General features: G+C 46.6%; 1 protein-coding gene across 2 annotated transcripts in view; it reads left to right on the top strand.

The window, feature by feature from the left end:
* The window catches only part of ADAMTS2 (ADAM metallopeptidase with thrombospondin type 1 motif 2), a 246,476-nt gene that overhangs the window by 72,508 nt on the left and 147,935 nt on the right, over positions 1-26,033 (top strand). The window contains exons 3-4 of one of the 2 annotated variants that reach the window (XM_067732549.1): positions 10,687-10,846; positions 15,256-15,354. In XM_067732549.1, the coding sequence (XP_067588650.1) occupies positions 10,687-10,846; positions 15,256-15,354 (259 nt within the window). The remainder of the gene's footprint in view (positions 1-10,686; positions 10,847-15,255; positions 15,355-26,033) is intronic. The other variant, XM_067732550.1, reaches the window with a different exon arrangement.

Genomic DNA, 26,033 nt, shown 5'->3' with positions numbered 1-26,033 from the left:
GACCAAAGAACTGCCAGGTTCCAGGCCTCTGTGGAGCCACCTGAGGTTCGAGAATAGAGTCCTCCCATGAGCCTCCCTCCTGGCCACGTTAGGCTGACAGTCACAGAGTTCAAGAGCAGAGTGGATTTCAGGTGAGAGCCAGGGTCTGGGTGTCAGCCCCTCCGTGGAACACCAGTCTGGACAGACACGGGCAGGCTCCTGATTGAATGCCCTTCATCTCAGTGTGCTTCAGAGACTTCTTTAATATTTACCAAGTGGGGAGAAGAAACTGATTCTTATTAATAAAAATTACATGTAAAACCAGATATACTTACCACTGGCAGCAGGAAAATCAAAGTCCTGGAAAAAACTCAGCAAAACATAGCCCACGTTCTGTACCTTGTCCTCTTGTCAATTTTCTTTTGCAGTTTTTCAGACAGATTATTCCTGGCATGCATACTAAAATGCTTGAAAATCAGGCAATAAAAGGAACCCTGCTTTCTTTGTGGAGGGCCCCTCACCAGGCAGTACTCTGGCCAATGGCCTTGAGGGGTGATCAGCCGCTGGGCTCAGGTGGTCATCCGTTGCTCCTGGGACGGTCAGTGCTGGTCTTGAGGTGGCCTCAGGGTGACCGAATGCTGGTCTGGGGTGGTCATCCACTGGTCTCGAGTGGTGACCTTCTGCTCTTGGGGCAGGTGCCATCCATGTTCATCAATGTGACCCCCAGTTATGTTCCACAGTACCTGTCAGAGACGGGCTGTTGCTGGTGAGGGGTATAACTTCTCCATGAGAGAACCATCAATTTGAAGTCTCTGGTTGCACGAGGAAACCTGAGTAAACTGGTGCCATACTTCCGATTTATCTCAGGGCACTTCATTGCCCTTCAGATGGGCCCTTGGGAGGTTCCCTGCCAGGCATCTTGACCAACTTGGGCCCTGGCTTCCTGACAACAGCAAGGTAGAGGTCAGCATCAAAGAGATCCAGTGCCCGTTCGTCAGCCCAGCAGCCTTTCATCATAAGGCCGGTCAAGGAGAAGAACCCGACTCCTGTGTACGGGGAGACTCCAAATTGTCCTGGGGTCTCTCAGGCCAGAGAGGACTGCTCCTCACCAGATTGGCTTCTGGGTCATTGTCACGCTGGGTCCCTCCAGAACAACCCCAGGATGCTGGGCCTGTGGCATAGATGGCTCTAAGCCTGGGGTACAAGTGTCCCTCCAGAAGAGGGGGCTGCCCTGCTGGACCCTGATGCCCCAGTGCCCTGCCTTAATTGTCAGGATAGGCCTGGTCTCCACCCAGGAGATACTCATTCCATTTGGGGCAGGCCTTCCCGCCCCTCAGTCTCAGTTTTCTCCTTTGGAAAGCAAGCAGGTGGATGACATCACTTGGGTTGCAGAGTACTTCTTACGTGTGCCCTGGTTCTGAGTGCCTCCCAGGCTGCATATGCTCCTGCAGCAACCACGTGAGGGGAGGGAGAACCGCCCCCCTTTACAGGCGAGTAATTGGAGGCCCAGGAGCTTTGGCACCTGGGCCGAGGCAACCTGGCCAGACAGAAATGGTGCCGGGAACTCAGAACACCAGACTCCCAAACCGTTCACCTGCTGCCACCCTGCCACATGTCCTTGAATGGGTTCCATTAATTAGAGGGGTTTGAGACACCAGTCTTCCCCCAAACCACAAACATGGGAAATGTCAATGGCTGCGTAGAGAAATGTTTGCTATTGTAAACACTTTTTTTTTTAACATCTTTATTGGGGTATAATTGCTTTACAATGGTGTGTTAGTTTCTGCTTTATAACAAAGTGAATCAGTTATACATATACATATGTTCCCATATCTCTTGCATCTCCCTCCCTCTCACCCTCCCTATCCCACCCCTTCAGGTGGTCACAAAGCACCGAGCTGATATCCCTGTGCTATGCGGCTGCTTCCCACTAGCTATCTACCTTACGTTTGTTAGTGTATATATGTCCATGCCTAACCATGTGCCAGTAGAAGGGGATGGCCCACAGTATACTCACCCTGCCATCTGTCTCTCTCTCAGAGAACACGTCCTGCAGTTTTGGGGTCATTTATTTACTCATCTTGCAAACATTTGCTCACCCTCTCCAGGCCTGGAAGGGCCCTGGGACCCAGGGATGAGTCAGAGTGTGGGGGCTTGCAGGGTTCCCATGGGTCCTTCCTCTCCTGTATCTTCCCACAGTCTGGTGACCTTGGTGTCCCAATCTTGGCCCTCATCGCTCTGGCTCCTGCCCTTCATCTTTGTCCTGGACCCCTTCCCCAGAAGTCCAAGATGCCTTAAACCTGTGTCCCCAGGGGTCTGCAGCTCTTGCGCCTCATTCTGTGCTGTTCAGTGAATGGCCACCCACTTCATCCCACTACCCACTGGGACCATGTATTAATTTCCTGCAGCTGTTGGAAATTACTGAAAACAATAGAAACTTTCTCTCTCACAGGTCTGGAGGCCAAAGTAGTTGCTGGCAGGGCTGTATTCCCTCTGGATGCTCAAGGGGAGAACCCTAAAGGGGACCTCTGGCCACTGCCAGCTAAGCGGATGGACAACAGGAAATGCCGGCCTTTGTGATGTTTTGAGAGAATCTGGAAATCTGCTCATTTACGTGGAACCCTCTGATTCTTAAGTCGGAGCAACTAATTCAAGCTTTTAAAACCCCCTGAGTGAAATCACTAAGTTGATGTGTTAGGGGACCCCAGCCTCCATCCCCCAACAAAGATGATTAATTAAACAGCTATCCATGAACAAAAACAACTCTAGGAGAGCTCAGGAGTCCACTTAAGAAACTTCAGTAACACAGTGGAACAAAAAACTTGAGAATAACTACACAAGAAGAGAGGGAAGATAGCTTCATTCTGCCTGCATCATCCTGTCATCCCCAGCAAGAAAGAGATTCCCTCACTGGGAAAGGGAGAGTGGGGTGAGCGACCAGTTTCCCTAGCCTCTTTGGGCACCGCACAAAGGACCCACTTTGGTTTCACCCCACCCAGAGACCAGCAAAGGTGAGATGAATAGAAACAGCTAGGAACAAGGAAGAAGGACAGGGGCTCCCACCAGCCATGTAGTGGGAGCGACCATGGTTCTTTGTGGCCTGCTCTGCAGAGGACCCCAGCAGTTTCACTACTGAAGAAACCAATGGCCAGCACAGCTGCTGCAAACCTCCTGCAGATTTTAGAGCTGAGGTTTTGCTCTACAGGTTTTTGCATTCACAGACACCAGGCACCTGAGCCCTCTTGCTTCCTCCATCCCCACCCCGTCCTCAACAAGGATCTGCACGGGCAACTGGCCCAGGCCTCTGCAGCTGCATAAGTGCAAAACGCCAGACTAGACCACTATGGTTGACCCCTACCACTGTGCATACACTCAGGACTAGCCTCCAGCTGTGCACATGTATGCCATCAACCTGATTCCCATCACCAGCCTCCACTGCCATGTGTGCCCCCATGGTGAGACCCTGCAGCCCTAAGAGTGCACATCAACAGCCAGGGCTCAGGTAGCTGCTAGTGTGCCCACAGTTGACACTTGTCCTTCCTGCTGGCCCTGACCCTTGTCATGAGTGTGTCCGCAACTGGACACTGCTACTACCCAGGCACCTGCAGCTGGCCCCTGAAGCTGTGTATGTGCATGCCACTGGTTCTGGCCACCACCACTGCATAACCTGGTCCCTAGCTGCTGGACCTGGAGGCCCCACTGAAGACCTCGAGAGTCCTTGCAGCCATTGTGGACTCCCTGCAGCAGTTGTCACCAAGGACTACACAACTGTTGATGTCATGGATCTAGCAGCCTGAGCCAATGAGACATCACCTCTCCTCTGGACCCAAAGCCACCATACTCCCCACACTTGGTGCTCTGCATCACTAGATCCAGTGTGCCCCCCACCCCACTGCAGGTGAAGGTCTTTCTTACTGAAGTCAGTCCATAAAATCTGGAAATGTGCAGAAAGCTATGCAAGGCACAGAGATTTTGAAGAATTGGGGAAACATCACATCATCAAAGGAACACAGTAAATTTCCAGTAACTGACCCACAAGAAATGAGATACATGAATTGCCTGACAAAAAAATCAAAATTATTGTTCTAAAGATGCTCAGAAAGCTACAGGATAACACAGATAAACAATTTAATGAAATCAGGAAAACAATACAAGAACAAAATGAAAATTTCAACAAAGAAATATAAAACATAAAAAGAGCCAAACAAAATTTTGGAGCTGAAGAATTCAATGGCTGAAGAATTCAATAGAGAGCATCAACACCAGCTGGACCAAGCAGAAGAGAAAATCAGTGAACTAGAAGACAGATCATTTGAAATTATCTAATCAGTGGAGCAGGAAGAAAAAAGAATAAAAAGGAATGAGGAAACCTATGGGGCTCATTAAGAGAAACAATCTATGCATTATTGAAGCCCAAGAAGGAAAATAGGGGGAGAAAGTGGCAGAGGGTTTATTTAAAGAAACAGTAGCTGAGAACTTCCCAAACCTTGGAGAGAGATTTAGACATCTAAGTTCATGAAGCTACTAGGTCACCCCAAAATGATCTTCTCCAAGACACATTATAATAAACTATCTAAAAGCAAAGACAAAGAGATCATTTTAAAAGCAGCAAGAGAAAAAATTTCTGTCATACAAGAGAATCCCAATAAGGCCATGAGTGGATTTCTCAGCAGAAACCTTGCAGGCCAGGAGAGAGTAGAATGATATATTCAAAGTGCTGAAAGGAAAAAACTACCAACAAAGAATGCTTTACTTGGCAAAGTGTCTTTCAGAAATGAAGGCAAGATAAAGACTTTCCCACACAAACAAAAAGAGAGGTTATTACTACTAGATCTACCTTATGAGATATGCTGAAAGGAGTTCTTTAAGCTGAAGCAAAATGACACTAATTAGTAATATGAAAACACGTGAATATATATAACACACTGGTAAAGGTAGGTATATAGTCAACTTCAGAATACTCTAATTCTGTAATATGGTGGTGTGTTAACTACTTAACTCTAGTATACAGGTTAAAGAACCAAAGTATTACAAATAGCTATAGCTACGATGATTTGTTAATGGATACACAATATAAAAATATGTAAATTGTAATGTCAAAAACATAAAATGTGGAGGTGAGGAATAAAAGTTCAGGGTTTTTGCATGCAGTTGAAATTAAATTGTTATTGACTTAAAATAAACTGTTATATCTCTAAGATGTTTCAAATAAGCCTCAGAGTAACCAAAAACCTTTATACACACAAGATAAAAATACACACAAGATACAGAGAAGGGAATCAAAGTACACCACTACAGAAAGTCATCAATTCACAAAGGAAGACAGCAAGAGAGGAAGAAAGGAATTTTAAAAAGTCCAAAAATAATTAACAAGATGGCTTTGGTAAGTCCTTACTTATCAATAATTACTTTAAATGTAAGTGGGTTAAATTCTCCAATCAAAAGATACAGAGTGGCTGAATAGATTAAAACAAACAAACAAACAAAACAAAACAAAAACCAAGACCCAACTATATGCTGCCAACAAGAGATTCACTTCAGCTTTAAGGACACACATAAGCTCAAAGTGAAGGGCTGGAAAAAAATATTCCATGCAAAGGGAAACCAAAAGAGAGCAGGGGTAAGCTATACTTACATAAGACAAAACAGACTAAGTCAAAAAACTGTAACGAGAAACAAAGTAGGTCATTATATAATGATAAAGTGGTAATTCATCATGAGAATATAACAATTGTAAATATATATGCACCCAACATCAAAGCACCTAAATATATTAATCAAATAGTAATAGATCTGAAAGGAGAAATAGACAACAATACAATAACAGTAGGAGACTTCAGTGCCCCACTTTCAGCAATGGATAGATCATCCAGACAGAAAATCAATAAGAAAACATCGGACTTGAGCTATACTGTAGGCCAAATGGCCCTAACAGATATTTAACAGAACATTCCACCCAACAGTAGCAGGATACACAGTTTTCTCAAGCCTGCATGCAACAATTTCCAGGATAGGTCATATATTATTAGGTCAAAAAACGAGTCTTAGCAAATTTAAAAGACTGACATCATACCAAGTAACTATTCTGACTACAATGGTATGAAACTAGAAATCAGTAACAGGAGGAAAACTGGAAAATTCACAATACATAGAAATTAATACACTCCTGAACAACCACTGGGTCAAAGAAGAAATCAAAAGGGAATAAAGAAAATATCTTGAAACAAACAAAAATGGAAACACAGCATACCAAAACTTATGTGACACAGCAAAAGCAGTTCTGAGAGGAAAGTTTATAGCAATAAATGCCTACAATAAAAAAGAAAGATCTCAAATAAACAACCTAACTTTATATCTCAAGGAACTAGGAAAAGATGAACAAACTAATCCCAAAGTTAGCAGAAGGAAGGAAGTAACAAAGATCAAAGTAGCAATAAGTGAAATAGAAAATAGAAAAACAGTGAAAAATATAAACAAAACTAAGATTTGGTTTTTTTGAAAAAATAAAATTGACAAACGTTTAGCTAGACTTACCAAGAAAAAGAGAAGACTCATAATAAATGAAAGAGGAGACATTACAACTGATATTACAGAAATATAAAGGATCATAAGAGACTACTATGAATACGTATACACCAACAAGTTGACCAACCTAGAAGAAATGGATAAATTGCTAGAATCATACAACCTACCAAGACTGAATCATGAAGAAATAGATAATCTGAACAGACCAATAATGAGTAAGGAGATTGAATCAGTAATCAAAAATCTCCAAACAAAGAAAAGCCCAAGACTACATGATGTCATGGGTAAATTCTACCAAACATTTACTGAAGAATTAATGTCAACCCTCCTCAAACTCTTTCAAAAATTTAAAGAGGAGGGAACACTCCTAAACTCATTTTTATGAGGCCAGCATTATCCTAATACCAAAGCCAGGTAAGGACACTATAAGAAAAGAAAACTACAGGCGAATATCCCTGATGAATATAGATGAAAAAATTCTTGACAAAATATTAGCAAACCAAATTCAACAGTACATTTAAAAGATTATACACCATGATCAAGTGGGATTCATCCCTGGGATGCAAGTTTGGTTCAACATATGCAAATCAATAGATGTGATATACCACCTTAATAGAATGAAAAATAAAATTTATATGAACGTTTCAATAGGTGCAGAAAAAGCACTTGACGAAATTCAACATCTTTCATGATAAAAACTCTAAACAAATTAAGTATAGAAGGAACATACCTCAACATAATAAAGACCATATGTGACAGCCCATAGCTAATATCATACTCAGTGGTGAATAGTTGAAAGCTTTCTCTCTAAGATCATGAATAAGACAAGGGTGCCCATTCTCACCTCTCCTATTCAAAATAGTACTGGAACTTGCTTTCTTGCCAGAGCAAGGAAAAGAAATAAAAGACATCCAAATAGGAAAAGAAGTAGTAAACTTACCCTGTTTCCTTATGACATGATCTTGTATGTAGAAAATTCTAAAGACTCCACCAAAAAAACTGTTAGAACTAATTAACAAATTCAGTAAAGTTTTAGGATACAGAATCAACATACAAAAGTCAGTTGCATTTCTATACACTAATAGTGAAGTATCTGAAAAAGAAATAAAGGAAACAGTTCCATTTACAATAGCATCTAATATAGTAAAATACTTAGGGATAAATTTACCCAAAGAAGTGAAAGATCTGTGCACCGAACACTATAAGATACTGATTAAAGATATTGAAGAAGACACAAATAAATGGAAAGATATACTGTGTTCATGGATCAGAAGAGTTAATATTGTTAAAATATCCATAGTGCCCCAAACCATTTATATATTCAATGCAGTCCCCATCAAAATTACAAATTCCAATAGAAAAAAAAATCCTAAAATTTTTATGGAACCACAAAAGACCTCAAATAGCCAAAGCAATCTTGAGACAGAACAAAGTTGGAGGCATCACACTTCCTGATTTCAAACTATATTACAAAGCTATAGTAATCAAAACAGTATGGTCCTGACATAGAAACAGACACATAGACCAAGGGAACAGAATCAAGACCCCAGAAATAATCCTATGCATATACAGTCAACTTATATTTGACAAGGGAGCCAAGAATAATTAATGTGAAAATATGGTCTTTTCAATAAATGGTGCTGGGAAAACTGAATATTCACATGCAAAAGAATGAAATTGGACCCCTGTCCTACATCACTTACAAAAATTAAATGGATTAATTTGGTAATGGATTAAAGACTTAAACCTAAGACCTGAGACCATAAAACTCTTAGAAGAATACATAGGGGAAAAGCTCCTTGGCATTGGTCTTGCCAATGATTTTTTGGCTATTACACCAAAGCATAAGCAATAAAAGCAAAAATCAACAAGTGGGACTACACCACACTATAAAACTTCTGCATAGCAAAGGAACTATCAACAAGATGAAAAGGCAACCTAGAGAATGAGAGAAAATATTTGCAAACCTCTTATTGGATAAGGGATTAATATCCAAAATATAGAAGGAACTCATACAACTCAAAAGCCATATATATATCAATTTAAAGTGGGCAAAAGACCCAAACAAACATTTTTCCAAAGAAGACATACAAATGGGCAGTAAGTATGTAAAAAGGTGCTCAATATTACTAATCATCAGGGAAACACAAGTTAAAACCACAATGAGATATCATGCCACATCTGTTAGAATAGTTATCAAAAAGACAAGAGATAACAAGTGTTGGTGAGGATGTGGAGAAAGGAAACCCTTGTGCACTGTTGATGGGAATGAAAATTGGTTTAGTCACTATGGAAACCAATATGGAAGTTCCTCAAAAAATTAAAAATAGAACTACCATGTGACTAACAATCCCACTTCTGGCAGTGTGCCCAAAGAAAATGAAAACAGGATACTGAAGAGATATCTGTACTCCCATGTTTATTACACCATTATTCACAATGGACATGGAAACAATCCAAATGTCTATCTGTGGATGACAAATTGATAAAGAAATGTGGTACATATGTACAATGGAATATTATTCAGCCTTTATAAAGAAGGAGATCCTACCATTTGCAACAAAATGGCTGAAACTGGAGGATATTATACTAAGTGAAATAAACTAGACACAGAAAGACAAATACTGCAAGATCTCACTTACGTGTAGAATCTAGAATGGTCAAACTCGTAGAAGTAGAGTGTCAGATGGTGATTGCCAGGGGCTGGAGGGAGGAGGAAATGGGAGGTGATTGTCAGACAGCACAGAATTTCAGTTATGCAAGATAAGTAAGTTCTGGAGATCTTTTATATAGCACAGTGCCTATAACAATATTCTATCAAAAAATGTCATATACTTAAATTTTGCTAAGATGGTTGATATTACATGTAGTGTTCTTACCACAAAAAAATGATAACAATAAAAAGGGTGGGAGGATACTGTGAGAGGTGATGGATATGTTTATGGCCTTCATGGTGGTGATGGTTTCATGAATGTATACCATTCCCAAACTCACTGAGTTGTATATATTAACTATGTACATCTTTTTACATGTCAGTCATGCCTCAAAAAAGTGGTTTTAAAAAACCCCTAAACCCCGAGTGGGTCATAAGTGTGTGATCTAAAGGAAATACATCTGCAGGTTGACACAGTGGGGACTCCTAGTGTAAGACTATTGGTTTATGGATAATGGACCAAAAAATCAAAAGTGTGGGAGCTGGATGGGGCAGTGATGGCAGGATGGCCTCAAGGGGAGGGCAGGGCCATGTACCTGCAGTAGGGGCATGGCATTTGGGGGTCTGAGCCAAGCACTGAAGGGAGAATTAGAGTTTACCGGATGGCCAAGGCTGGGGGCAGGAGCAGGGCCTCCCAAGCTGAGGGCTTTGTGGGTTCAGGAGCCTGAAGGCCAGGCAGTGTGCACTCTATTGGACGGACAGGACTGTTTCAACGACTGGTGTGAGGTGTGAGCTGGGGGCAAAGAGGACAGTGGCAGGCTGAGAGCCTTGGATGCCGGAGTACAGAGTAGCCTGAATCCTGATGGGGACAAGGGTTCATCGAGGGCTTTGCAGCATGGAAGAGCCATAGCCAGTTTTGGGGGAGGCTTCGGTTGCTGTAGAGTCTGGGCTGGTGACTGTTGCGGATACAAGGATAGACAGCGGGGACTGTGGCCAGCTGCAGTGGCGCGTGCTCCATCCGTAGTGTCCACTGCTGTGTGCCATGCACTGTGGCCAGAGCCTGCATTTTCCAAGGAAAGATGGAATCTCATTTTTGAAACATGAAATCTCATCATTTTGAGTGTTGGGTTCAGAACTTTGAAAACACTCTTTGGGTCCAACTGAACATATCTGTGGCAGATTCAGTCCTGACAGTTTTGGCCTTTGTCTTGGACTTTGGGCTCCTGGGGGTGAAGGTGGGGGATAACCCAGGCAAGAACCCCTTCCTCAGACAGGGTTCATCACCCCCAAATGGCTCTGGCCTTGGTGGCTGGAAGTGGAGCTTCTGGAATGATGGGGCCTCTAGGCCCACCTGTTTGTGCCCTTCAGCCTGGGGTTCAAGCCTTGCACCTAGCTGGGGTGCTGAGCAGTGTTCACTGGGCCCTGCTCAGCCAGGTTGGAGGTTCTGCTCTCTGCAGCCCTCCTCACTGCTTCTCTTCCTTGGTCTGCTGTGCGCTGGGAATTTGAACTGTCTCATCTTTGCCCTGCAGGCTGGCCTGATCCGTATGGAGGAGGAGGAGTTCTTTATCGAGCCCCTGGAGAAGGGTCTGGCGGCAAATGAGACTGAGCAGGGCCGTGTGCATGTGGTGTATCGCCGGCCGCCCACCTCCAGACTCCCTCCTCTGGGGGGGCCACAGGCCCTGGACACAGGTAAGGCTGCTGCAGGTGGGAGGGTTGCATGGTGGATCCTGAATGTCCCCCCTGGGGAACCCAGGTGCCCTTTCTATAGCTCTGGTCCCAGGCCAAGGCTGAGCCTCGCCCTTGCTGACCACATAGCACAGTGGGCATGCTGGGATGCTGGGTCAGGGACCTCTGCTTTGGGCGTATATGGGCCATAAGCTTGTAGGTCTGAGGCCTCCACAGCAGGCGGTAAAGGCTGCCTGAGGGTCTTACCTTTGGCTGTCTAGGGCTGGCAAGTGTCAGGGAAGAGGCAAGACCCAGACCAGGCCTGTACCCTGGCCTGAGTCTCACGCCTGTGTCTCTGAGCCTCACGCCTGTGTCTCTGAGCCTATGCCTCTGAAGAAGATGTCTGCTGCCCCCTTGCCCCCATCCCTAGCCTCTTTCCCCTGCCTCTGTGCTGTGCTTTCCCTGCAGTGGTGATCACACCTCCCTGGCTGCTCACAGAGAAAGGCCCTGAGTGCTTCTTTGGCCCCGATTGGACCCTGCTCCCTCTGGGAGACAGCTCAGATGCCAGGAGAGGAGGGAAGTGCTCCACAAAGACCCCAGAAGTGCTCCCAGCAGCCTCAGCAACCTATGCACAGACTCATATGGTTTTATCTTTTTCAGCTTAGAATCAAAGTGCGCTCTGGGCCCAGGAGCGTGGAAGGAGCTACTGGGCAGGCGGTGCAGCCTCTCAGAGCCCTCCAGGAGGACACACCTACCCTCAGCCCAAACCTCCCCAGCATTCTCAGGATCTCAGGTCCCGGGCTTCAGTGAGGCCAGGTTGGGGTCTGCCTGTGGTCCTGGCAGTGCCCAGGCTCTGTGCTTGGCTCTTGCAGGGTGGGCTTAGCCTTCAGTTTTGGGTTCTAGATCCTGGCTGTGCTGGCCCATCACCAGGGCAGGTGGCAGCAGACAGGGCATTGAGGCCTGGGTCTTGAGTCAGGCTCATCTGCATGTTTACTGTGAGCCCCGGAGGCCCTACTGGGCCAGCCCAGCTATGCTGTGATTAGCCGAGACACCCCCATTGCCCCAAGTAGCCTTGGCTCGTTTAATTTAGGTCTCTCTGAGTTCCCAGGTGGCAGATCAATTGGGTGCGGCCTGGCAAGGCACCATTCTAATTTCAAGGAATGGTATCAGATACTTTTGCAAAGGAATTGTCCCATCAGGAATCCCAGTGCTCTCCAGAGCCGATCAATACTTCCAGCTGCCCCTTCTTCCCAGATGATGAATCGTAGGTCTCCTGCCAACAGTGGAGGGGGCACCCCAGGCGCTGCCCATCTGGCCTTCCCCAGCTTCAGCCCCTCCTACCTCTTTCCCACCCTTGGGCTTCTTTCTCTGCATGGGGAGGAATGGAGAGTAATCCCATTGGGTGAGGGCAGGAGTGGAAATGGGGCAAGGGAAGTGCCCCAGACCAGGGATCAGGGCCCTGGTGTTGCTCCTCGCTGGCTGTCTGCCCTTGGGCAAGTTTGGGCCTCCGGCCTCTGCCTTCTCATCTGTCCTGTGGGATTAGGAATGCCTGTGTCTCACAGAGCTGAGGACCTGGCCACTTTGGGCTTGATCTCTACCGGAAGATTCAGGGGGTTCCCTGGGGGCCCACTTAGGCTGGGTGTGGTGGAGCCTGCACAGTGAGGCTGCCAGGTGCCCTGGGCCAGGATGCCAATCCCAAATTCAATGTGGTACCTATCTCCTGAACATGGCAGCCCTCCTTCATGGCCTGACGGGCCTTGCCTTATTTCCTGGGCTTCTGTTGGCCTTTGGCATCTTCTCTTGAATCCTTCCCCCAACCTCATCTGGCTATCTCTCGTGAGAGCTTGGAACTCAGAACACAGGAAAGGAATTTCAAACTCAGAATAAGCCCAGAAACCATTGACCTTAGAAGAGGGAAGGCCAATTGCATGGGTCTGGGGCTGAGGCTGCACTGAAATGGGGTGGGATGAGCTCTAGACCTCAGCCCGGGGCTGTGGGTGTGTAGGCTGAAGGCTGTGGGCCGAGGGCAGTAGGTCTCGGCCACAGGCCCAGAGTCTGGCGCCAGACCCCCTTTCCTTGACCTCCCTTCCCAGTGTCAGCGTGACCCTGTGTGGGTGACTTTTCCACAGAAAGCACATTTCCCCCTGCATGTGCTTGATTGTTTCCACTGGGCCCAGGGCTGAGGCCCACTCACTGACTGGAGGCGGTCCAGACATATTTTATGCTGGAGCTGGTCTGAGGGCCCGCGGTGACCCCCAACAGTCTTGCTCTCCGTCAGCCCAGGCCTTGTCAGGGCCCGCGGTGGCAGCTGGGAGATATGTAAAAGGAGTGTCCTTGGCTAAGCATGTTTGCTCCGTGCTCTTTCCTGCAAGAGGACATGGCCTACTGGGCACAGAACACCAGGACCTCCAATGCAAAGGCTCTCAGGATGTGTGTGTGAGTGTGTGTGTATAAGGCTAGGAGACCCTTTCTTCTGGTGAATTCTGATGGAACCCTGATATGTCAATGTGGCTCTGGCCAAAGAAGGCAGGAGGTACTGACTGGAAGTTTCCTCCTGCCCCCGCAGGGCAACTTCTGGAAGCAGGTTTGAAATACCCTGGCCATTTATCAATGGACAATGGATATAATGGGTCCTCGGAGGAAGGGGAAGGGGAAACACCTGTTCTGGGCCTCCTGGTCTGGGAGATTAGCATCTGGCTGGGTGTGGGTGTGCGAGTTGGGGTGGGGGTGCCTGCGGAGGGTGGTGAGGGTATGGGTGAGGGGGCCTGTGGGATGGGGTGTTTGTGGGAGCGTGTGTTGTACACAGCTCTTCCAGAGCATTGAGACACGCTGCCATTGCCCTGTTTTCCCTGAGCAGCCAACAGGCTTCCTGGGGTGGTCTCAGGGGCTTCCGGACCCTCAGAGCATCATTGTCACTAACGGTCTCCATCATCTTAGTTCAGCTACTGGGTTGCAGACTGCCCAGGGAAAGGATGGAAAATGATGCTTTTAGCGTGTCTTCCAGGACTCAGGCCACGGTTAGAGGTTGCACTGGGTAGCTTAGCCCACAGCAGTGTCCCCCTCAGGCCCTGGAGGAGGGTACCAGGGTGGGCAAGGGACTGAAGGAGACCAGGATGACTTTTTTTCCCTCACTGGACTCACAGGTGTTGCAGAAGTGTCTCTGCTTCGCTCTGCTGGGCCTGGGAGCCTGGCTGGGCCAGAAGGGCAGGGCTCCAAGGCCAGGGTGCCAGTGTGGCCTTTTGGGGAGAGGAGGTTCAGGCATCTCCAGGCCTCTGCTGGACTGGACCTTTCCCCAGCACCCTGAGTCCCTTTCTCAGCCTTCCCCAGAGCCAGCCCTGTGCCCAGGGCCGTATGTTGGGAGGTGTGCTGTGTAACGTTGGTCTCTCTAGCGTTTGCACTCGTGTGCATGCATGTGTGTTTGCATTTGTATACAAGCATGGAGAGAGCCTCACTCCCAGTTCTAGGCCACTGCCTGAGCACCACCCTGGCTGCCATCTGTTAACACTGTCTGGGGTTGTTGAGGGGGAGCCAGGGCCAGTGGGTACAGGATAAGGAGCTCAGCCCTGCTCACAGCTTGCACTGGGTGATCCTGGCATGTCATGCCCCTCTGAGTCCCAGGCTGCTATGACACATTACCACCAACTGGGTGGCTTAAAACAACAGCACTTCATTCTCTCATAGTTTGGGAGGGCAGAAGTCTGAAGTCAGTCAGTGTCACTGGGCTGAAATCAAGGTGTCAGCCGGGCTGGTTCCCTCTGGAGGCTCTAAGGCGAATCTGTTCATTGCCTCTCCCAGCTTCTGGTGGCTGCTGGCATTCCTTGGCTTGTGGCTGCACCACTCCAATCTCTGCCTTTGTGGTCACATCACCTCCTCCTCTTCTGTGTGATGTCAATCTCCCTCTGCCTCCCTCTTATAAAGGATGCGGGTAATGGCATTGGGATTCACCCTGATAATCAGAATGATCTCCACCTCTCAAGATCCATAATCTAATCACATCTACAAAGTCCTTTTTTGCCATGTAGGATAACATTCACAGGTCCTAGTGATTAGAATCTGGTATGTTTGGGGGCCACCATTCAGCTTATACAGGAAGCAAATTAGCCTCCCTTTCAAGGCTGGCTATGCAATGAATGGGGTACACACCCATGGAGGAGAAACACTGTAAGTACCCTTCACTCCTTCTCAGGGTGCAGTGCTCAGGCACAGCCCAGGCAGACCCCTTGCCCCTCTTCTGCCTCTGCTGGACCCTAGTGCCATCTCAGCCAGACTGTGAGGCCTGGTGTGCTATGGTTGGTCTGACCCTAAGACCTAGTGCGCGGAGATGTGGCCTTGCTGGTCACACCAAGGAGGACTGAACTTGGGACTCTGGGAAAGTCCCCACTGTGTGGGAAAGACCCCTGGGTCACATACTGGGCATGTGGTCTCTCTGTCAGGCACATTTGCAAGAAGTTCTGCCATCCCAAGACAAGGGCTGCAAACTCAAGAGACCTGCAGTGCCCGGCAGGCAATGCCAATGAGGACAATGGCAGAGGGTAAGAAAAAGAATTACACCCACCCTTGGCCTGGCATTAATTTTCCTGCTTTTCATATAAACACGGACACAGAGAGAATGTCTCTGCTAAAATGGAAACGGCAGCGTGAGTGCAGTGGCACATGGCATTTGGCCCTGGCCTCACTGTGGGCACAGCACAGATGACAGACTTTGTCCACAGGGGCAGCCCCTCCTGAGCTCCCCTGACCAAGACCTGGTGGGACTGTGGGCCTGGGGCAGCCAATCCTCTCACTGTCAAGAGAATCCAGACATCAGAACTTTTATTTGAACCCTCCTGATTTTAAATTGTTGCTTCAAATTTCTGAAAAGCACCACATGGGCCAAATAAAACATGACCCCCATTGGCAACATGTGCTTTATGAGAGGCAGAGGTAGACGTGTCCTTTACCCTCCTCCACAGGCCTACTGAAGTCCCTGGGCATAGCCTTGGGACCAAGGAAGGGCTGTGAGCTCCTGCTAGGCAGGTGGTACCCCATCCCGTGAGCTGCTGCTGGGCTGCAGTGTCTCCCACCCTGCCTTGCACTTGGCCCTGGGCTGAAGGAAGAGAAGCCAGACAGCTCAGTGTCTGTGACCTTGGCTGCCTCCTTCTCGGAAACAGCCAGTGCCAAGCCTTTGCCCGCTGCTGTCAGGCTGCGGCGTCCTCCCTGGCGGGCAGAGGAGACATGCTGCCCTCGGGAGCGCTCTGCCCTGCTGCTGCCAAGGAAAGCCTGTGAGGAGGGAAGGGCAGGGTGCCAGTGCTGCGTGGCTTCTCCACGTGGCCAAGCGTGGCCAGCCCGCGCAGTCTCCACCCGGCGGCCTGTAGCCCTTCCTCCCCTCCTGACCTGCTCGTGTCTCTGCCCCGTCCCATTGCCTTGAGCCACATAGTTTTCTGGGCTGCTGAGGAACCAGGAGTGAAGCTCATGTAGGCCCTCAGGGCAGGAGCCAGAGGGCTGGAGCTGATGCTGGGAGCTCAAAGAGGCTGTGTGGTGTCCTGCAGGCAGCCCCAGCAGGGAAGGGGCCTGACAGATAGTGCTGTATTTCAGCCAGCCTGCTGTGGTCCAGGCTGGAGGCAGGGAGGCCAGAGTGATGGTGCAGGGAGAGTGCAGCCCTGTCAGGACAGGCCATGGGTGGGAAGTGGGCAAGGCTCCACTTGGTGGTAGTAGGTTGCCAGGCATACCTTGGTGATGCAGTGGGTATGAGTCATAAGGGAGAGGGCCCAGTCAAGGGTGAGGCCTGGTGGGGGGTGAGGGGTGGATAATGGGGCAGGTGATGTGGAGGGGTCACTAACGTGCTGGAAGCCAGACTGGGGAGGCTTTCTGTGCTATAGCGGTTTATGTCGTAGTGTCCTGTTGCCACTGTAACAAGTTACCATAAACTCAGTGGCTTAAAAAAACACAGATTTATTCTCTTATAGTTCTGGAGGTTAGAAGTCCAAAATGGATCTTAAGGGGCTAAAATCAAGGTGTCAGCAATGCTGGTTCCCTCCGGAGGCTCGAGAGGGGAATCTGTTCCTTGCCTCTCTCAGCTTCTGGTGGCTGCCGGCATTCCTTGGCTTGTGGCTGCATCACTCTAACCTCTGCTCTGTGGTCACAGTGTCTTCTCATCTATAGTAAGTTTCTCTCCGTTTCCCTTTTTTTTATTTTTTAAATTTTTATTTGTATTTTTTTACATCTTTATTGGAGTATAATTGCTTTACAATGGTGTTTTAGTTTCTGCTTTATAACAAAGTGAATCAGTTATACATATACATATATTCCCATATCTCTTCCATCTTGTGTCTCCCTCCCTCCCACCCTCCCTATCCCACCCCTCCAGGCGGTCACAAAGCACCGAGCTGATCTCCTTGTGCTATGCAGCTGCTTCCTGCTAGCTATCTATTTTATGTTTGGTAGTGTATATATGTCCATGCCACTCTCTCACTTTGTCACAGCTTACCCTTCCCCCTCCCCATATCCTCAAGTCCATTCTCCAGTAGGTCTGTGTCTTTATTACTGTCTTACCCCTAGATTCTTCATGACATTTTTTTTCTCTTAAATTCCATATATATGTGTTAGCATACGGTATTTGTCTTTCTCTTTCTGACTTACTTCACTCTGTATCACAGACTCTAGGTCCATCCACCTCATTACAAATAGCTCAATTTCATTTCTTTTTATGGCTGAGTAATATTCCATTGTATATATGTGCCACATCTTCTTTATCCATTCATCTGATGATGGACACTTAGGTTGTTTCCATCTCCGGGCTATTGTAAATAGAGCTGCAATGAACATTTTGGTACATGACTCTTTTTGAATTATGGTTTTCTCAGGGTATATGCCCAGTAGTGGGATTGCTGAGTCATATGGTAGTTCTATTTGTAGTTTTTTAAGGAACCTCCATACTGTTCTCCATAGTGCCTGTACCAATTCACATTCCCACCAGCAGTGCAAGAGTGTTCCCTTTTCTCCACACACTCTCCAGCAGTTAATGTTTCTAGATTTTTTGATGATGGCCAACTGACTGGTGTGAGATGATATCTCATTGTAGTTTTCATTTGTATTTCTCTAATGATTAATGATGTTGAACATTCTTTCATGTGTTTGTTGGCAGTCTGTATATCTTCTTTGGAGAAATGTCTATTTAGGTCTTCTGCCCATTTTTGGATTGGGCTGTTTGTTTTTTTGTTATTGAGCTGCATGAGCTGCTTGTAAATTTTGGAGATTGATCCTTTGTCAGTTGCTTCATTTGCAAATATTTTTTCCCATTCTGAGGGTTGTCTTTTTGTCTTGTTTATGGTTTCCTTTGCTGTGCAAAAGCTTTGCAGTTTCATTAGGTCCCATTTGTTTATTTTGGTTTTTATTTCCATTTCTCTAGGAGGTGGGTCAAAAAGGATCTTGCTGTGATTTATGTCATAGAGTGTTTTGCCTATGTTTTCCTCTAAGAGTTTGATAGTTTCTGGCCTTACATTTAGGTCTTTAATCCATTTTGAGCTTATTTTTGTGTATGGTGTTAGGGGGTGATCTAATCTCATACTTTTACATGTACCTGTCCAGTTTTCCCAGCACCACTTATTGAAGAGGCTGTCCTTTCTCCACTGTACATTCCTGCCTCCTTCATCAAAGATAAGGTGACCATATGTGCATGGGTTTATCTCTGGGCTTTCTATCCTGCTCCATTGATCTATATTTCTGTTTTTGTGCCAATACCATACTGTCTTGATTACTGTAGCTTTGTAGTATAGTCTGAAGTCAGGGAGCCTGATTCCTCCAGCTCCGTTTTTCATTCTCAATATTGCTTTGGCTATTCGGAGTCTTTTGTGTTTCCATACAAATTGTGAAATTTTTTGTTCTAGTTCTGTGGAAAACGCCAGTGGTAGTTTGATAGGGATTGCATTGAATCTGTAGATTGCTTTGGGTAGTAGAGTCATTTTCACAATGTTGATTCTTCCAATCCAAGAACATGGTATATCTCTCCATCTATTTGTATCATCTTTAATTTCTTTCATCAGTGTCTTATAATTTTCTGCATACAGGTCTTTTGTCTCCTTAGGTAGGTTTATTCCTAGATATTTTATTCTTTTGTTGCAGTGGTAAATGGGAGTGTTTTCTTGATTTCACTTTCAGATTTTTCATCATTAGTGTATAGGAATGCCAGAGATTTCTGTGCATTACTTTTGTATCCTGCTACTTTACCAAATTCATTGATTAGCTCTAGTAGTTTTCTGGTAGCACCTTTAGGATTCTCTATGTATAGTATCATGTCATCTGCAAACAGTGACAGCATTAATTCTTCTTTTCTGATTTGGATTCTTTTTATTTCCTTTTCTTCTCTGATTGCTGTGGCTAAAACTTCCAAAACTATGTTGAATAAGAGTGGTGAGAGTGGGCAACCTTGTATTGTTCTTGATCTTAGTGGAAATGCTTTCAGTTTTTCACCATGGAGGACGATGTTGGCTGTGGGTTTGTCATATATGGCCCTTATTATGTTGAGGAAAGTTCCCTCTATGCCTACTTTCTGGAGGGTTTTTATCATAAATGGTGTTGAATTTTGTCAAAAGCTTTCTCTGCATCTATTGAGATGACCATATGGTTTTTCTCCTTCAATTTGTTAATATGGTGTATCACATTTTTTGATTTGCGTATATTGAAGAATCCTTGCATTCCTGGAATAAACCCCACTTGATCATGGTGTTTGATCCTTTTAATGTGCTGTTGGACTCTGTTTGCTAGTATTTTGTTGAGGATTTTTGCATCTATGTTCATCAGTGATATTGGCCTGTGGTTTTCTTTCTTTGTGACATCCTTGTCTGGTTTTGGTATCAGGGTGATGGTGGCCTCGTAGAATGAGTTTGGGAGTGTTCCTCCGTCTGCTATATTTTGGAAGAGTTTAAGATAGGTGTTAGCTCTTCTCTAAATGTTTGATAGAATTTGCCTGTGAAGCCATCTGGTCCTGAGTTTTGTTTGTTGGAAGACTTTTAATCACAGTTTCAATTTCAGTGCTTGTGATTGGTCTGTTCATATTTCCTATTTCTTCCTGATTCAGTCTTGACAGGTTGTGCATTTCTAAGAATTTGTCCATTTCTTCCAGGTTGTCCATTTTATTGGCATAGAGTTGCTTGTAGTAATCTCTCATGATCTTTTGTATTTCTTCAGTGTCAGTTGTTACTTCTCCGTTTTCATTTCTAATTCTATTGATTTGAGTTTTCTCCCTTTCTCTCATGTAGAGTCTGGCTAATGGTTTATCAATTTTGTTTATCTTCTCAAAGGACCAGCTTTTAGTTTTATTGATCTTTGCTATCCTTTCCTTCATTTCTTTCTCATTTATTTCTGATCTGATCTTTATGATTTCCTTCCTTCTGCTAACTTTGGGGGTTTTTTGTTCTTCTTTCTCTAATTACTTTAGGTGCAAGGTTAGGTTGTTTATTCGAGATGTTTCCTGTTTCTTAAGGTAGGACTGTATTGCTATAAACTTCCCTCTCAGAACTTCTTTTGCTGCATCCCATAGGTTTTGGGTCATCGTGTCTCCATTGTCATTTGTTTCTAGGTATATTCTGATTTCCTCTTTGATTTCTTCAGTGATCACTTCGTTATTAAGTAGTGTATTGTTTAGCCCCCATGTGTTTGTATTTTTTACAGATCTTTTCCTATAATTGATATCTAGTCTCATAGTGTTGTGGTTGGAAAAGATACTTGATACAATTTCAATTTTCTTAAATTTACCAAGGCTTGATTTGTGACCCAAGGTATGATCTATCCTGGAGAATGTTCCATGAGCACTTGAGAAAAATGTGAATTCTGTTGTTTTTGGATGGAGTGTCCTATAAATGTCAATTAAGTCCATCTTGTTTAATGTATCATTTAAAGCTTGTGTTTCTGTATTTATTTTCATTTTGGGTGATCTGTCCATTGGTGAAAGTGGGGTGTTAAAATCCCCTACTATGAATGTGTTACTGTCGATTTACCCTTTTATGGCTGTTACTATTTGCCTTATGTATTGAGGTGCTCCTATGTTAGGTGCATAAATATTTACAATTGTTGTATCTTCTTCTTGGATCAATCCCTTGATCATTATGTAGTGTCCTTCTTTGTCTCTTCTAATAGTCTTTATTTTAAAATCTATTTTGTCTGTTATGAGAATTGCTACTCCAGCTTTCTTTTGGTTTCCATTTGCATGGAATATCTTTTTCCATCCCCTAACTTTCAGTCTCTAGGTCTGAAGTGGATCTCTTGTAGACAGCATATATACGGGTCTTGTTTTTGTATCCATTCAGCCAGTCTGTGTCTTTTGGTGGGAGCATTTAATCCATTTACATTTAAGGTAATTATCAATATGTATGTTCCTATTCCCATTTTCTTAATTGTTTTGGGTTTGTTATTGTAGGTCTTTTCCTTCTCTTGTGTTTCTTGCCTAGAGAAGTTCCTTTAGCATTTGTTGTAAAGCTGGTTCGGTGGTGCTGAACTCTCTCAGCTTTTCCTTGTCTGTAAAGGTTTTAATTTCTCCATCAAATTTGAATGAGATCCTTGCTGGGTAGAGTAATCTTGGTTGTAGGTTTTTCTCCTTCATCACTTTACATTATGTCCTGCCAGTCCCTTCTGGCTTGCAGAGTTTCTGCTGAAGGATAAGCTGTTAACCTTATGGGGATTCCCTTGTATGTTATTTGTTGTTTTTCCCTTGCTGCTTTTAATATGTTTTCTTTGTATTTAATTTTTGACAGTTTGATTAATATGTGTCTTGGCATGTTTCTCCTTGGATTTATCCTGTATGGGACTCTCTGTGCTTCCTGGACTTGATTAACTATTTCCTTTCCCATACTAGGGAAGTTTTTGACTATAATCTCTTCAAATATTTTCTCAGTCCCTTTCTTTTTCCGTTCCTCTTCTGGAATCCCTATAATTTTAATGTTGGTGCATTTAATGTTGTCCTGGAGGTCTCTGAGACTGTCCTCAGTTCTTTTCATTCTTTTTTTTTTATTCTGCTCTGCAGTAGTTATTTCCACTATTTTATCTTCCAAGTCACTTATCTGTTCTTCTGCCTCAGTTATTCTGCTATTGATCCCATCTAGAGTATTTTTAATTTCATTTATTGTGTTGTTCATGATTGCTTGTTTCATCTTTAGTTCTTCTAGGTCCCTGTTAAATGTTTCTTGCATTTTCTCTATTCTATTTGCAAGATTTTGGATCATCTTTACTATCATTATTCTGAATTCTTTTTCAGGTAGACTGCCTATTTCCTCTTCATTTGTTAGGTCTGGTGGGTTTTTATCTTGCTCCTTCATCTGCTGTGTGTTTTTCTGTCTTCTCATTTTGCTTATCTTACTGTGTTTGAGGTCTCCTTTTTGCAGGCTGCAGGTTCGTAGTTCCCGTTGTTTTTGGTGTGTGTCCCCAGTGGCTAAAGTTGGTTCAGTGGGTTGTGTAGGCTTCCTGGTGGAGGGGACTAGTGGCTGTGTTCTGGTGGATGAGGCTGGATCTTGTCTTTCTGGTGAGCAGGTCCACGTCTGTTGGTGTGTTTTTAGGTGTCTGTGAACTTATTATGATTTTAGGCAGCCTCTCTGCTAATGGGTGGGGTTGTGTTCCTGTCTTGCTAGTTGTTTGGCATAGGGTGTCCAGCACTGTAGCTTGCTGGTCGTTGAGTAAAGCTGGGTGCTGGTGTTGAGATGGAGATCTCTAGGAGATTTTCACCGTTTGATATTATGTGGTGCTGGGAGGTCTCTTGTGGACTAGTGTCCTGAAGTTGGCTCTCCCACCTCAGAGGCACAGCACTGACTCCTGGCTGCAGCACCAAGAGCCTTTCATCCACACGGCTCGGATGGACAGCTCTCCCTCTTCGTGCTGGGTATGTCTGCTGCCTGCTGCACGCCCGTTGGCACCTGCCCTCCGTGACACCCCGCTTTCCCCTGTCCACTCCACTTCTCTCTCCCAGGGGTGTTCTGTGCCTGCCTGGCTGCCTCCAAGCCCGTCTTCATTGGCGTCGGTAGTGTGTAGACTCGCAGAGGGTGGCCAGCGTCCTACCCTCCGGCCGGACCTTGGCTGCTTCCCTTTCGTACCCGCCACCTACCCGTGAGCCCCAGCGACCGGCAGATGTTCACCATCAGCAGCAGCGCCTCAGTCTTCTAACTTTGATAGTTCTCGAGCTTTGGTGGTGGATTTCTGTGCGGATTGTTCTTTTAATTAACTTCCCTTGGAGAAGTGGTTTAAGTGTCAGCCGAGGGCAGGAGTGAAACCCTAGACGAAGTGCTGCTGATTTCCTTTGAGTTTGTTCCCTGTTTTCCTTTTATAAAGACACTTGTGATTACATTTGGCTCACCGGGATAATCCAGAATTTTCTCATTTCAAGATCCTTACCTGCATCACATCTCAAGATCCTTACCTGCATCACTCTCTTGAGCAGAGCCTCTGTTTTACTTATAACAGATATAACAAAAGTTTAATATCCTAACTATATAAAGAGCTCCCAGAGATCAATATAAAGAATTACAAATTATCTGAAAAAACAACTGAGCCACAGATATTAAGAGGCAAATAGGAAATGCATTAACAGAGGGAAATACAGATCGTTAATAAGCATCTGCAGTCTCTTTAGCCATATAAGGCTATACGCACAGGTTCTGGGGATTAGGATGTGACATCCTGGGGGCCATGATTCAGCCTACGTGATATCAAAGTGTTGAAGGCTGAGGTCCTGGCAGAAGTGGAAGAGAGGCCCTTGGCAGGCTTTGCACCCTGATTCCCAGATCTGGCCAGAGTCCAAGTGCTGGGACCTCTCTCTGTGTCCCCAACCCAGATACTTCCTGAGCCATTTGCAGGAGCCTGCGGCCTGGCCTGGCACTTTCAGGTGGTGACCCAGGGGCTCTCCCACTGGACTTGACCCGTGCCCTGCCCAGCCGGCCATTGCCAGCTCACTGAATTGCAGCTGAAAGTCTGGGCATCTCAGTGCTAGATGCCCAGGGCCTTCTCAGTTCCACTTCCTCATTCCACCCCTGAGCTGTGCCTACAGCTTGGGGACGAGAGGAAACCGAAAGAGAAGCACCGATTGTGAAACCCAAGGCAGTTGGCACGACCACTGCCGGGGGGCGTGTTTCCGAGCGGAGTGCACCGAGGCAGAGGCCTCGGTGCTCCCACTGCTTGCGGCCGGCCCCCTGCACAGCTGTTGGAGATGCCAGTGTGGTGATGTGGCCACATGCCGGGGAGGTGGGCGAGGGGCCAGCGCTGGGACAGCCGAGGCTGCACATTCTCTGAGGCCTGATGCTGTCTGGGGTCAGACTTAGGAGACCACTCTAGAGCTGTTGGCTGAGCTGGGGGACTTTCTGACTGGGGTCTGTGGCCTGGGGGCTCTTCCGAGGGGCTATGAAGGCAGAGGTGATGCCTGCAACCAGGCAAGGGCTTGGGCCCGCCTCATCCTGCAGTGGAGACTTGCCTGGTGTGCCCCCCTCCTTCCTGCTGCCCAAATGCAGTCTGTGATGATACTGGACCTGGCTGGCACAGCCCACGAGCTCAGCTCCTCTCCTAGACAAAATTCACTGATACGCTTTCTTTCTTCCCCTTGGATTGTATAGTGAATGTTCCCCAAAGAGCTTTCTGCCGGCACGTGGTAACCACGCCGGGCTTCCAGATAACACAACGTCTCAGGAGCAAAGCTGTGCTCTGCTCTGGATGCGTCTGGAGTTTAATTAGCAAGAGTGGTGTGCCTGGTTGTCACATCGGCTGTGGGCTCTGAGGGTCTGCTCTTTGCAGGTCCCCAGCACAGCAGACCGGGATGTTTCTGGGAGAGACATGATGTCTCCAGTGGCAACTTTACACGTCTGTGGCATTTGTGCTTCACGTTTCGGCCGGCCTGCCAGGGTGGGAGCAGCTGGGCCCGAACATCCATCGGGACCCTGACAAGGTTCCCTCCACACCCCATGGGGCAATTGTGAAAGAGATCTGGGCTTTCTGCATGCTGTATCTACATGATGGGGGACAGGGGGACAGGTGTCCCACAATGGGTCCCTGGACAGAGGCCTCTCAGAGAAACGGTGGGCCCTGATGACAGGTGAGAGGCGCTGGGTCCCAGCGTAAGAGGGATCGGGCTGCAGAGACAGCTCCAGGGACGTATGGAGGGGAGAGAAGGCCCTTCCCCAGAAGCAGTGAGGCTGGGCATAGCTCAGAAGCTGGGTTTGGGCCCGAGGTCCAAACTCTGCCAGTTTGGACCAGTCGGAGACCTCTGACCAAGGCCTGTTTCCTCTAAGAATTATCTGCGGGTTGGCAAACACTTCAGCCAGCTCCAAGCCTGAAGCGTTTTCTATAAAAATTTCCAACTTTCCTTGACCTATTTCTCTTTCAGATTAATACCAAGCAGTGCTGTGCACTTGGCCCTGAAGGAACTCTGAGCTGGGAAAAGGTCATGCAATTAGACAGAAGTGTTGGTGTCTGGCTCTCTCTCCCTCCCCCGCTCAGGCTTTATTCTTCTCTCCCTCAGTCTGGCCCTCTCTTTCACCCACACATACTCATGCGCACACGTTTGGAACCTGGGCTGGATTTTTGAGTGGGATGTTTCTCCCAGAGCTCTTGACCTGGCTCCACTGGCCTGGGCTCAATCTTGGGGTGTGGGCTTCACCTTGACCTGGAGCAAGGCCTCAGGGAGTATGACTGGAGCTCATGGGAGAGCCTGGTGGCAGAGTCCAGCTGGGGTACCTTTCGAGGGGTGTCCAGGCAAGATGAAGGTGCACACTTGGTATGAGGTCAGGGCTCAGGTGATAGCTTGTAGGATGGCACAGGATTCAGGGGAGTCCAGGGCCAGGACCTGGTGGAGGAGGTGGCCTGGGAGCTGGGCTTGCATAGGGAGGAGGGTGGGGCTGACCTGGACTGGAAGGGACCAGGCGCCTAGTGATGTTCCCAGTCGTGGGGGAAACAATAAGAATAACAGTAGTACTCCTTGATGGAGCACTCAGGCTCAAGGGCAGGCACCCTGCCCACTGCTGCAGAGAATGGTAAAGCCATGAACAAAGCAAAAGCCAGGAAAGTGTAGACTGAGTCGGGGGGAGGTTTTTCTGGGTCAGAGACAAGATGCACCTGGCTGGTGGGAGGGCCCAGCCTGCGAGACTGATCCAGACAGAGGGGACGTAAACACTTGGCACTCTCTGAGGCAGGAGTCACCCCAGTGTGGCCGAGGGGCAGAAAGAGGGCCACATACCTGGCGCTGAGGGATTAATGGGGAGAGAAG

Source organism: Pseudorca crassidens, chromosome 3 (genome assembly GCF_039906515.1).
Source record: "Pseudorca crassidens isolate mPseCra1 chromosome 3, mPseCra1.hap1, whole genome shotgun sequence".
Classification (NCBI taxonomy): domain Eukaryota; kingdom Metazoa; phylum Chordata; class Mammalia; order Artiodactyla; family Delphinidae; genus Pseudorca; species Pseudorca crassidens.
The sequence above is the reverse complement of the archived record's forward strand: the minus strand, read 5'-3'. Positions and strand labels throughout refer to the sequence as shown.